This window comes from Neopelma chrysocephalum, unplaced genomic scaffold (genome assembly GCF_003984885.1).
Source record: "Neopelma chrysocephalum unplaced genomic scaffold, ASM398488v2 Primary Assembly neopelma1_23b, whole genome shotgun sequence".
NCBI classification, from domain to species: Eukaryota; Metazoa; Chordata; class Aves; order Passeriformes; family Pipridae; genus Neopelma; species Neopelma chrysocephalum.
In genome coordinates this window covers 6680066-6693157 of record NW_020897692.1, presented here as the reverse complement: position 1 = coordinate 6693157, position 13092 = coordinate 6680066, and the positions used below count along the sequence as shown (strand labels likewise).

Below are 13092 nucleotides of genomic sequence, written 5' to 3'. Positions count from 1 at the left end.
TCCTCATGGTGGATGCTGTATGTGGGAGAAAATATCTTTCGTTGTTTGAAATGAGGCAAGAAGGACTCCTGATATAGGACAAACCAACATTCCTGGCTTGAAACACTTTGCTACTGTTGACCTGCATGCAGTCTGAAAGTGCATCAGTTTACACAGGCTTTTACAGGATCGGATTTGATGACAAATCCTTTTTTTTTTTTTTTTTAACAGTGTCTTTTAGAGAGTTTGCTTTCACAGTTTCTGCAAGAGTGTCTATGACCTCTTTATATGTTCAAAGAAAGCAAACTTTTGTGACTGATGTTTCAAACAAATAACTGTTTGGATATTAGAATAAAGAATTGTTGATTATATGTTTTAGAAGTCAAAAATTGCCTCAAATAGTTCTCCCATTTGACTTCCAGAAGCTGTATTGAACTTCTACTGTGTCTGCCTCTGGATTTACCTGAAAATAAATGGGAAGAATTTCAGGCTTTTGTACAGGTGAGTTTGATTCACGGAGTGAAGTCTTTTCAGAATGGTTTGGAAACCTAGGAATGTTGAGCATGTAGCATGTCTGTAAAGAGCAAAGCCTTCAGCTGGAAATCCTATGTACTCTACAGTAATTGCTGAAGCTCATGTTCACCTGCATGCAGCAGCTGTGGAGAAAAAAATATTTACACATTATTGAAAGAAAATTCATGTTTTAAGATATATTTTTCTATTAACACTCTTACAAATGAAATATTATCATATAAGTCATTCTTTACTGTATGTGGTTGTACATTTGAAACTTATGAATGAAAGGCCTCTTGATACTGCAGGATTGTTAGATCTCACAGAGAGCACTAGCTGGTTAAGGTTAGAGCTCTACTTTAAAGGAGAGTTGGAAGAAGTTCTGCTCCTCAGTATTTATCAGAAATATGTAGTGGGAGGTCCTGTCTACAATTTAGAAATAAAAAAAAATGTCCTGTCTACAATTTAGAAGAAAAGGGGATTGGGGAGGAGGAAAGAATAATACTGAAAAAGACCAGATACTGTTGACTCAGGATTCTTAGCCTAAATAACATAGGAAGATGCAAGGCTGATTATTTTATAGTGAATTTTGACTACCAACTGCTTGATATAAATCAGTTCTGAAGAGATGTGTTTGCTGAGGTGTTCCACAGCCTTCAGAGCAGGTCAAAAAATAATAGAAAAGTGAAAAGAAAGATGTGAACCTTTTTTTTTTTTTCATTTGCTCCCAAGTGTATGTCTGCTCCTAGATTTATACTAGTATATAAATGCAGTGAAAAGTATTTTAATTGATTTTAAGACTCCAACCTGCTTTCATCTTATTTGCATAGAACCATGCAGTGAGGTCTTACAGCTAAAATCTTTTACAATTACAAAAATATTTTTTCAGTGTCTCCAGAACTTGGAAATTGAGCCGCTGAGGCATTTGAGAAGAGTAATAGTTTAGTAGGCAGCTGGTACCAGACCAGTACGTGGACCAGAGAAATTACTCGTCCATTTTTAAAAGAGAGACCTATTTCAAAATGTAGTTTCAGAAATTCCAGAAGTAGCCCTGTTATTAAATCTCAAGGTGAGTTTGAGGCACTCAGTTGTTTTTGTTTCTCAGCCTAAATCTTAGGCAACAGTGGCAGAAGTAAGCTCTTTATTTGCTGAATATTAAGATTGGTTTGCTGTGCCTTTAACTCTGTCTGGTAAGGGGTTATTTCTTCCACATAAGGTATAAAGGAGTGTGAAAGACTCATTATTAATGTCTTTTTAACAATACTTTGTTTTGTAAAATATATTATTCAGGTGGCTCATAAAAACTTGATGGAAAATGGCAGCCGGGAACTGCACATTTTAACTACACTTACACAAGAGAAAGGAGTGTGGAAGAACCCAGTATTGTGTGGTATTCTTTCCCAGGAACAGTTGGACCCAGATAAAGGTAAAATTTAAAATTATGGTTGGGATAAAATATACATCATTTTTATAACACACTGAAATGTTATTATGATAGATGGAAGTTTTTTGTTTCATATAGTTTGTGATAGTTTATAAACTGTATAAATAAATATGTGTAGCATTGTCTGAATTATTAAGAGATTATGTTCATAGGAATAGACAAGTTATGTTGGCATTTCGCACAAAACATAATCATACTTGAGATCTCTTGCAGTTTTCTTTATAAGCCATGTGAAGGGAGTTTACATACAGGCTAATTTACAATGGGGTAAGTTCAGTACTAGAATACAAAAATTACTTGATGTAAACAAAAAACCCCAAACTGTACATATATATGTGTGTATATATATATATATATTTAATGAGAATGGCATTTACTCAGTTATGAAATGCCAAGAGGGCCATTGCCAAAGATTCATTTAGACTTGAGTTCTGAGAGTGGCTGAAAGCAGTTGCATAGGGAAGGGTATATGATCAACAGGACCTTACAGTGATGCTGTCCTGATATATTATTTCCATTGTTGATGATTGCAATTCGGAAGAGATGTCCTTGTGTTAATAAGTCTTAGCTGGTTTTTTGGTTCTTTGCCTAATTGGTTTTAGAATCTTTATGAAGTATCACACCTGAGCATCTGTGGCAGTGCTGCACTGTTCTTATATCAAGTAAACTAGTTCCTCTTACTGTCTGCCTGCCTTTAGCATGGTGCCTGCTTATTTCATGATAATCTCTATTTGCTAACAAGTAAACAATTCTTGTGTCTTTTAATGAATGCATCATAAGACATGATTCGTTAGACTGCTATCGTATCTTCTCTCTTCGATCGTATCTGTTCTATATCTTCTTGCTTGATTGTCCCATTCCTCATATGGGGAACCAAAGGTTTATCTAGCAGTTGGTACATAGGTGTACTGATTTTCTGCTTCCTTCTGCATTCCTTTCATAATGTTTCCTAACATTAGACTTGCTTCTTGACTGAGCATTGAACCAGTGTTTTCTTAAATCAGGACTAAACAAGACATTTTTCATCCTTGAGGACTAGTACCTGTTTCAGTGTTAGCACTTTCCCCTAGCATCCTGCCTATTTTTCTGTATATACAGTTAGGACATTTTTTCCTCAATGAAAATAATTTTGGTGATTTTATCAAGATTTTAGTTTTGTCTGGTTTGCCACATTATGGACTACTGGCATGTTTTAACTACCCTGCTTTTGTCAGCATGTTTTCTGACCTTGTTCTCTACTGCCCTTTTCCAAACATTTGTAAAAATGTTGGACATAGGTAGAGGTCCCTGGTACAGATCCTCCGGAAACCCACTGAGTTTGTTGGATTTTTTTTTTCTTTTCTTTTTCTATTAACTAATAATTTACCTGTACAAGGATCTTTGTTTTACGACCAAGAGAGGTTGCTATCTTCTAGGGATTTGAGGGACTTCTTTTAGTGCCTTTAGAAAATTAGTTGGATCTCCTTTTATTTGTACTACCACAGCTTTCTTGGATAAGTCCAGTAAATGTATAATCTGATGATTTTTATTTTTACAAAAGTCATGGTTACTCTTCCATGAGATTTACATTTTGACGCTTCTTTTAATTATTTATTATGCGTCTGATAGAGATTGTGGATTTGCATGCAGTTCTCAGAGTTCCCTGGGGTACTCCTTTACTAGCTTCCTATCAACCACCCTCTAGCCATCATAACAAAAAGGTACTTGTAAGAGAGAGGTTTAATTAATATTTTACTTGCCTTATAGTTGAGGCTTTTTAAGAACTCCCTCATGAGTTCAGCATTGGGTGAGGAGGACACAGGGCAGCAAGTACAATTGTAACCATGGACTTCAGGAGAGCTCACCTTAGCATCTTTAGTGATTTTCTTGGAAGAATCCCATAGGAACAGGTCCTGCAGGGAAAAGGGATCCAAAAGATCTGGTTGATATTCAAGGATCATCTCTTCCAGGCTCAAGAATGATGCATTCCAATGAGCAAGAAATCAGGCAAAGGGGGCAAGAGACCTGCATACTTGAATAAAGAATTCCCATCATTACTCAAGCATAAGCAGGAAATATACAGGAGATGGAAGCAGAGTCAGGCCACTTGGAATGAAGACAGAAAGGTTATCGGAATAAGTCAAAATGAGACAAGGAAGGCCAAGGCCCATCTGGAATTAAATCTTTCCAAGGATGTCAAGGACAACAAAAAGGGCTTTTTCAAATACATCAGTAAGAAAAGGAAAACAAAGGATAATGTAGGCCCATTACTAACTGGAGGGAGGACCCTGTTGACAGCAAACTCAGGGAAGGCAGAGTTACTTACCTTCTTTGCATTGGTCTTCAGTGACAAGACCAGCCCTCAGGAATCTCTGGCACAAGAGACCAGTAGAGTGCTTTCATCAAGATCACTGAATTCACTGATGACACAAAGCTGGGAGGAGTGGCCAGTACCCCAGAGTGCCATGCAGTCCTTCAAAAGGACCTTGATGGGCTGGAGAGATGTCTGAAATTCAACAAAGGCAAATGCAGGGTCCTGCACCTGGGGAGGAATAACCCCAGGTACCAATATAGACTGAGGGCTGACCTGCTGGACAGCAGCTCTGTGGAGCAGGACCTGGGGGTCCTCATGGACAACAAGCTGTCCGTGAGACAACCCTTGTAGCCTGGGGTGCTTTAGGAAGAGCATTGCCAGCAGGTCAAGGGATGTGATTCTGCCCCTCTACTCTGCCCTGGTGAGGCCACATCTGGAGTTCTGTGTCTGGTTCTGGGCCCTTCAGTACAAGAGAGACATGGAGCTCCTGGAACAGGTCCAGCAGAGAGCTACAAAGATGATTAAGGGACTGGAGGATCTCTCTTATGAGGAAAGGCTAAAGGAGCTGGGCCTGCTCAGCCTTGAGAAGAGACAAGTGAGAGGGGACCTCACTCATGTCTACAACTATCTGAAGGGAGGATGTCAAGATGCAGTCAGACTCTTCTTGGTGGTGCCAAGCAATAGGACAAGAGGCAACAGACAGAAACTGATGTGCAGAAGTTCCTCTCGAATATGAGGAAGAACTTCTTTACTGTGCGGGTGACCATACACTGGAACAGTTTGCCAGAGAGGTTGTGGAGTCTCCCTCCCTGCAGATGCTCAAGAACTATCTGCACTCAATCCTGTGGAATGTGTTCTTGAACGACCCTGCTTGAGTACGGAGGTTGGATCATTGTGGTTCCTTCCAACCTTACCCATTTCGTGATTTTGTAATGAGTTTGGTTTTGATGACTGTTCATTTTGTCAGTGTTTTCCTGCAAAGTTTTTTACAGACATTTCAGGATTCCTTTTGCTTCTGGATGTTGTTTACTCAGGGATGTTTCTGCCTTGTACTTGACTGACTGAATCTTATAACAGTTGTTGCTTGTATCAGTGGCAAGATTGTTGTGATTACACATCCCTATTTTTGTATCTCAGTTGACAAGCTGTTTTCTAGCTATTGTCATCCTCTGTAATGCTGCATTATTTTGTGTCATCTTCTTGCTAATTGAAAGGATATTTTAATAATACCAAAATTATTGTCCTATTTTCCTTGTCTGTAATCAAGCATTCCCAGCGTTCTACCACTTACCCTCTCTCAGTGGACAACTGCCTCTTAGCAGTCTTCAACCTTAACTCCAGTGTAAGAGTCTTTGGAATATTTGTAAACTTCACTTACAGGACTTTGGTTTTTGTTCTTAATGTTGCCCTTACCATTTGCTATTTCAGAAGTTCCCAAGTATTTAAGCAGTCAGCTTGTTACATGGGATTATTATCATTTGGCAGATTTGATTAACTCAGTCTTTGAGCTAGCGTAAACATTTGTCTGTTGGAGGTGAAATTATTAGTTGAGATTGGAGGTGTTTTTCCTGATCATCCTCTTAAGCTTTTGATGCCTCTGTTTGTTTCAGTTATTCCTTCATGGTTTTTTTATTTTATTCCAGTCTTAGTCATCTCAATTATGACCTATTCAGAATATTTGCCATAACTGGGTATTTACTGAGTCGGTGATTATCTCTTGTGGAAGGCCTCTGTTGTTGACTCCTGAAGGACAGTTTGCCTCTTTGCATCTCCTGTAGGAAGTGCAGCTAGGTGTCTGTTTCATCTCAGAGATGGATCCTTTTGAATTCCTTTATTTTCAGTTTTACAAACCCAGGACATAGTGTGAGATAAGTTCATGTTCTCTGATCACACAGTGCAGCTTTTTTATTCTGATTACAGATGAGGAAATGCAGGCTTCTCTGAACTGGGTTGTTCTCTTGCACTACTAGTTTTGAGAATGGTCTGTTGCATGGGCTCCACCTAAATATGAGCAGGAAGTACTCGCTTCCTGAGATGTTAGAGAGACTGTTCTCTGAGTGCCATGTCATTAAGTATTTGTCTTACTCCTGACTGCCTTGGGCACTGCTTGGTTTTCTGATGAATGTATGTTTGTAAGGATTTGTGCACTAAGGAGCTCGAAAAAAACTGGAGGATGAATACCCAGTTGTTTAAAGCAGTGTTGAGAACAGCATACCTGTCACTGATTGCTTTGCTGATGAATATTGCTGCATTACTACAAGATGTTGATACAGTACTATGATATAAAATAGTGAAATCTGTTTTGAACTGTAGTGCAGGAACTACATGCATACAGTAGATGCAGATTTGTGGTTTTGTGCACATATAAGATCTTTTCACATAAGAAGTATTCAGCTACTTGTTTTGTCACCTGCTTGGGTGACAAACGTTGGCATGGCCCTGGATTTTTAGTCCATGACCACAGAAGTTGGGAAACTCCGTTTAAGTTACCAGATTCTATAATAATAAATAAAAGAGAATAAAAGAGAATCTTTTCTTGGGACCTATTTAATGCTGATACCCTACTTGAGTTGTTTCTGAAGAAAATTTCTCTCTCTTCCTCTGCAAGTGAAACTTGAGCATTGTCATTTGTGACTGTGCTTGTTCCCACAATGCTAGCTAGTCTGTATTGTGTGGAGGAATAGCCTGGAAATGAGTATTTGGATCCCTGATGAACTGAGGAATGTATTTTTTCTTGTTCTTGGCTGGTGACTCCAAAGGAAATTTATTTGCAGCAACTGAATTGCCAGTAGGATCTTTGGTTATCATCTGTAGGCCTCCTCAGTGCATATCTGGAGTTGACAGCATTACTTGTGACTGCCATCTGAGAGATTTTCTGAGAAACTCCTTCTTAGTTTCCCAAATCTGTTTGGTATTGCGTCATGGATCAATCTGCATTAATTTAAGAGCTCCCAGGCAATGTTCCACGTAAGCAGTTCAGTGCTGAAAGGACAGATCCTTCCCCCAGTTCCTCATATCTTCTTGTTTCTTGCCTCTGTCTCTTGCCTATGTCTTTACCCAACAGGACAACAATTATGTGACTAGGCCTGCAAGTTCCTTATTCAAATTCTGGTTCCTCAGCAGTATTACCTCTTAAAAGTGCGCTCAGGATCTGTAAACTATGTGTTTGTTCATGTGAATTTTCGTCTTTTTCCACCCTAAACCTATCTCCTATGCCTTTAAAGAATGTTTGTCAGATTTGGAGTTTTGTTTATTTAGCATTGTAGACATTTGAGAAATATCACCCAAAATTACAGAATCCCATTGGGTCACAGGGATAGCAAAGTACCAGTCTTCTCAAATAATATTTCAAAGATCCACTGGAAGCAGATTGGTAACATTCTTTGCTGTGAAGCACCACTCTATCACTTTCCATCAGCCTCAGATAGTGGGAACAACTAGTCTCAGTACCAAAGCAGAAAGAAATCTGGAAAGACATATGAAGATAAAATATCTTATCCACACCATTAAATTCAAGAAGGCTGTATTAGCTGTGATCACTGACTAGTCAGAAAGGAAATGATTCACCTGTTCATGCGCTCATCAGCTGTTTCCATGTTGCTGTCAGACGTTTCATTGCGTTTGCATGCTGACTGGACCTGCTTCTACTTCAGAATTCACCTGCACAACTGCTTTTTTTCTTGACATTGCATATGATGAACAAGAAGTACGTATATTTGGAGAGAGGAATTTTCCACGTTTCTCCACTTCATTAATTTGTTAGGGAAGGAAACCTTACTAAGGTTGTCTTACTTTTTCACATCATAGTGTGTCTTTTGTCTTACTGGACATGTCCTGAACTACCAGATAGCCTAATTTGAGACCAGGACTGATCTTATTCTGGAATTAAAGCTGATTTGAATTTATGAGAACCAGAAATTATGTTTCCTGAAGTTGTATGGCTGTCTGTCCAGCCTTATTTCTTAGTGTGCCATTGATTGAAAGCTGAATTACGCCTCAGTGTTTGAGGTTGTGTGATAGCCTATTCAGTGGTGGAACACTCTACTACTGCACTTCCATCCTCAGTTTCTGTCAGTGTGGCTTGTGCTGTTCAGCACAAACCTGTTCTTCCTCCTTGAGATTGTCATATTCTGGTAGTGATGGTGTAATCCTTCAAAGATGTCATTGGTATCTACTCAGCTGGTACTGAGGGTGAGTGGAGGAACTGTCTAGAGGAAAACGAGCTTGGATAATCTGACAAAAAGCCATGCTGCCACTGCTTTTTTGATACTTGATTCTGACTATCCTTAGAGATTTAAACCTGGATGCCAAGAGTAAAGTTCTTGAATTTTTCATAAGTGTAAATGTAGTAGGCAGGCTTCTGAAGAATGTCCCACTGAAAAAAGCATCAGGGATACTACCATCACTATTCAGAGATTATCAAGATGGATAACAGGCAGAATTTAACAGCCAGCATGGAACTATTTTCAGTAATCAGAGCATCTGTCACCAGAAGTTGAATGATACCAGCAGCCTCACTTTTGAGAGAAACAAAAAACCTAGTGTTTTCATTCTGGGTATATTCAAAGAAGCCCTGTGGACTTTTTACCCACTTTTTCACCAGACAGAAAGCCATCATAAAAGCATCTGGGATTGGTGCTGCATTCAACAGAATTGTGCTGAGTTGCTGTTTGTATGAAGGATTCTGAGTCCCAGCTCCTGGTAAATATGAAAGTATGGAGTCCAGTTCAGAGTCACCCACATGTGCACAAACACTTGAAGATGACTAAAGAGGTTACTGACTAGTAAATGAAGTTCTTTGAGGTGGGTTGTCTACATGTACATTCACTCCCTGGTTTCATCCTTCTTGGCCAGAGCGAAGTTGAGAAGACATAAAGGTCTGTGGTAGATAAATCAATACCTACCCTGCAACTGATGAAGGGTAGCATAGTAGGATTATAAGTGCTCTATAAGGCAAATGTTCTTTGCTTTGTGCTCTACAAGTCCTCTGGTCAGCCAAAATATGACATACGTGTGTGGACTGTCAACCATAGAGAACCTGTCAACCTATTACTGCAGAATTGTGCTTGTGGGTTATTCCTGCTCTCATGTGCTGCTAATCTATGGATTACTTTTTCTCTGTTTTAATCTGTGTATGGTATAAGCGTTATCTGTAATAAAAGTTCATAGTCGTTCTCACAGACTTGACATGGAATCCCTTGGTTAGTAGGACCCGACATGCCAGCTATGGGATTCAAGGGAGTAACAGGGAAACTGTGTCTAAAAGGTTATATTCCAGTTATCCCCAAGCTAATTTGCTAGAGTGAGTAGATCATAGTACCACCTGTCAAATGTCATCTGCTCGTCTTTTTTTCTCTCATGTTAGTTCTGTAATTTTATATGAATTCTGTACATGCCTTGCACAAACATATTTGCGAATTTCAATGAGCAGGGGAACATTGCTCTAAAATTACATTTAATAATTTTTCCAAGAATCATTCCCATTAAATACTTCAGGGTTTGTGCTCAATTCAGTAACTTGTGCTAGAAAAGCACTTATGCCTCAAAGTGGTTTTATGACTTTACAATTGTCAATTTGTTACTATTTTTCTACAATAACTTTTGAAATAGACATTGCAAGATAAAACATATTTATTGAATGTTAAAAAACAAAAAACCCACAAAACCGTCAAAATCTCATCCTTAAGACTGTTCCCCATCATAGATTTACTCCTGTAACCTTGGCACTGTTTTTGTCTAAAAATGTCATCTGTAGTTCAGTTACGAAATAAATATAATTAAAATTCATGTTTTGAATGAGCTTTCAAATGTTAAACTTCATGGTTATAATCACTTGGATTAGAATAAAGGCTTAAGAGCTAATATGTAGCTTTAACCCTGAGGTCTTCCTATATCTTGTTGAGAAGATAACAGAAAATGTTCTGATGCTTATGCAACACAGGCTGGCTGAAGCAGTAAACACTAAAGGAAGGGGATTACTGAGTTCTAGCAGATAGAACATAGAGTCTGAAATATTAAATGCAATGATTATAATAATAAATCAGAGTGAAACATCTTGGGTTACCAATATAGCTTAAAGTCTAAGGTCTTCCTGTATCTTGTTACAGACATAAGGTAAAATGTTCCAATGTTATTCCGGGCAGACTATCTGGGACTAAATGTTATGGGTGAACGGATTATTGGAACCTGGTAGAGGAAGAGCAAGGCTGAAACTATTGAATGTAGTTAATCACTGGGTCATTTGTGGGTTGACAAGAGTATGAATGTTTTTTGTAAGGCATTGGTAATGACATTAAAGGAACATTCATCTGCTGCTTAAAAGGCAAATGTCCTCTAATAAATACAAAAAATAGCTACTGTCTGCCAGTTGTCTTTTAGTGCACTCTGGTTTTCCTTTGTTTCTACGTGAATAAAAATCTGGTTATAGCTTCATCAACATGGGGAGAGGAAGAAGGAATTCATATTTAATTTGGGTATTTTTACACATGAGTTAGTTATTGCTGATCATTTGTCATAGGGCACAAGAATCCTGAACAAAAAATTGAGAAATTGGTTGGAATGATAATTCAACTATGACTCTGAAAATGCATGAAAGATACTGATGAGGTCTAACAAGCCTGATTTCTGCAAAAGGCTATATATTCTGCCGTAAAATTTTGTGTACTAAAGTGATAAAGAACACAGTTGACCTAATTTCAATTTCAAGATGGACTTTTAGAAATATTCTGTATAAGTAGCTAGAAAAAGGAGAAATCATGAGATAAAAAGACAGTCATGAATCAAAAACTAACTAGGGTGGGAGGAAGCAAAGAATAAAATGAGATAATTATTTTTCTTTTAGTAAACTTCATGTTTGATATACTAAGACTCCAAATACAAGAGACACAATTTCTCACATGCTGAAAATACTTATTTCATCAAGACCAAACAGGACTTTAAAGGCAAGAAAACATAAATTAAGTAAACGGATAACATGATTCAAATGAAATTAAGGGCGAGTAAATTATTATAATGAAGGTTTCTACCAAGATGCGTCAGAAAGTGAGCACTGGAAATGCTTCTGGAAGGTCTCGGGAAGGGGGGATGAAAATACTCAAAGGCTGGAAAAAAGCTCATTTAGAAAAGATCAACATTTTACCCTATTAGCAAAAGTATATAATGAATCTGCTGTTTTTCACAAAAGAATGGAAACAAAAAACAGTAGAAAATTCTGAATTCTGCTGATTTTAAAAGATTTGAGAATATGTCATGAAATTGAAATATGAATAATTGAAAAACAAAATATTTTTTTATTCAGTGTATATCCACGTTGAGGAAACAGTTGCCTCAGGGAGGGTTTGATGTCAAAAGAATTAAGCAAAAGTGATTGCCTAGGTGTCTAGTTTTAATAACTAACTTTAAATATTTTGAAGGTAGTACTAAACCTCATGCTTCAAAGCTGAAACAGTTTTGGTCTTGAAGATCTGGATTAGACTCAAGATGTATATTTAAGAATGGGAATGTTAACCTGTGCTCCCCTTTTTTATAGGATTCTTATGCCTTCCCCTAGAGCACCTAGAGTTGAGTTGTTAGCATAGACTACAGAGTTTAACTCTGGTAGGAGCATATCTGAAAAATACAGGTAATACCCATGTCTTATAAGTTTTAAACTATGCACAGTCAAATGTATACAAGATAAGCCTCTTTTTGTAGGAAACTTATTTGTATTGAAAAACTTATTTAGAAGTTTGACTGCACTCTATGGATGTGTATATGAAACGTAACACCAATAAAAAGCAGTTCAGATATATCCTTTAATAGCAAGATCTTTAAAAGGCAACTGTTAGCAAAGGTGTAGCACAAATGTACAAAGGATGTGAGAGCAGTGGCTTTGTGTTGCCTTTCTGTAGAGCTATAATTAAATGGTATCTAAATATTTTAATATTTATATGCTTTCTAAATTTGTTTTGTGTATCTGTTTTGCCAAGAAATTAGAATTAATTAAAACCTGCAAGTAGATACAAGGTCTGTGACAGGGAATCCTTATGATAAAGAAGTACAGTTCACACAGAAGCTTTTCCTCATCTTTGCTTCATACCATTTGTGCCTATTTTGATTTGTATAAATTTCAGGGGTCAACCGTAAATGAGTAAATGTCATCTGTTAACTCTGTAACATGCATATAATGTTTTGGCTTTTTTTTTTTTTAAGTGAATGAATTTTTAGTGTCTGAAGGCCCTGTCCTGCTGGATATGCGTATTAAGCACCTAATGAAAACAAAGCAATTAACGCAAGCTACTGCCCTGGCAAAACTCTGCTCTGACCATCCAGAAATCAGTGCAAAAGGCAATTTCAAACAAACCTACCTGGTCTGTCTTTGTTCAGGATCACCAAATGAAAAGCTAATGGAAGAAGTAAGTAAAAAACTGAAGAATTTTTTTTTAGGTTCATTTCTTTAATGATAATAAAGTCACTAATCATAGGCTCATTTTCTGTAGAAGAGATTTTCCTCTTAAAATACGATCTAAAGATATTTTTGGTATATTGTTTTTTCTTTTCATTTAAGTCAATTCTAAGCTGCGTAGTCATGACTCAAAACACTTGTGGAAGTGTTAATATTAAGTTCCTAGTAGGCATTTTCTGCTTGTAGGCATTTCTCTGCCACAACTTTTTTAATTTTACTTGAAGTATTTTAAAACCCTGCCTCAGATCGCATTAGTAAGATGAAGATAATGGTTTTCCCATTCTTACTATTTTAGCTATAGCTTTTTGTGTACCTAATACTTAGAATGGGGCCCTTTAGATGCTACTTGCAGTTCAGAGAATAAATGTAACCTCTTTAGACCCAAATTCCTGGGTGCGATAGAAGGTGAAATCAGATACT

At 37.5% G+C, this 13092-nt stretch overlaps 1 protein-coding gene across 2 annotated transcripts in view; it reads left to right on the top strand.

Moving 5' to 3' along the window:
* The window catches only part of ZNF292 (zinc finger protein 292), a 51654-nt gene that overhangs the window by 25455 nt on the left and 13107 nt on the right, over positions 1-13092 (top strand). The window contains exons 3-5 of one of the 2 annotated variants that reach the window (XM_027695725.1): positions 402-480; positions 1783-1918; positions 12420-12622. In XM_027695725.1, the coding sequence (XP_027551526.1) occupies positions 402-480; positions 1783-1918; positions 12420-12622 (418 nt within the window). Of the gene's footprint in view, positions 1-401; positions 481-1782; positions 1919-11761; positions 11851-12419; positions 12623-13092 lie in introns of those variants that run through there. The other variant, XM_027695735.1, reaches the window with a different exon arrangement.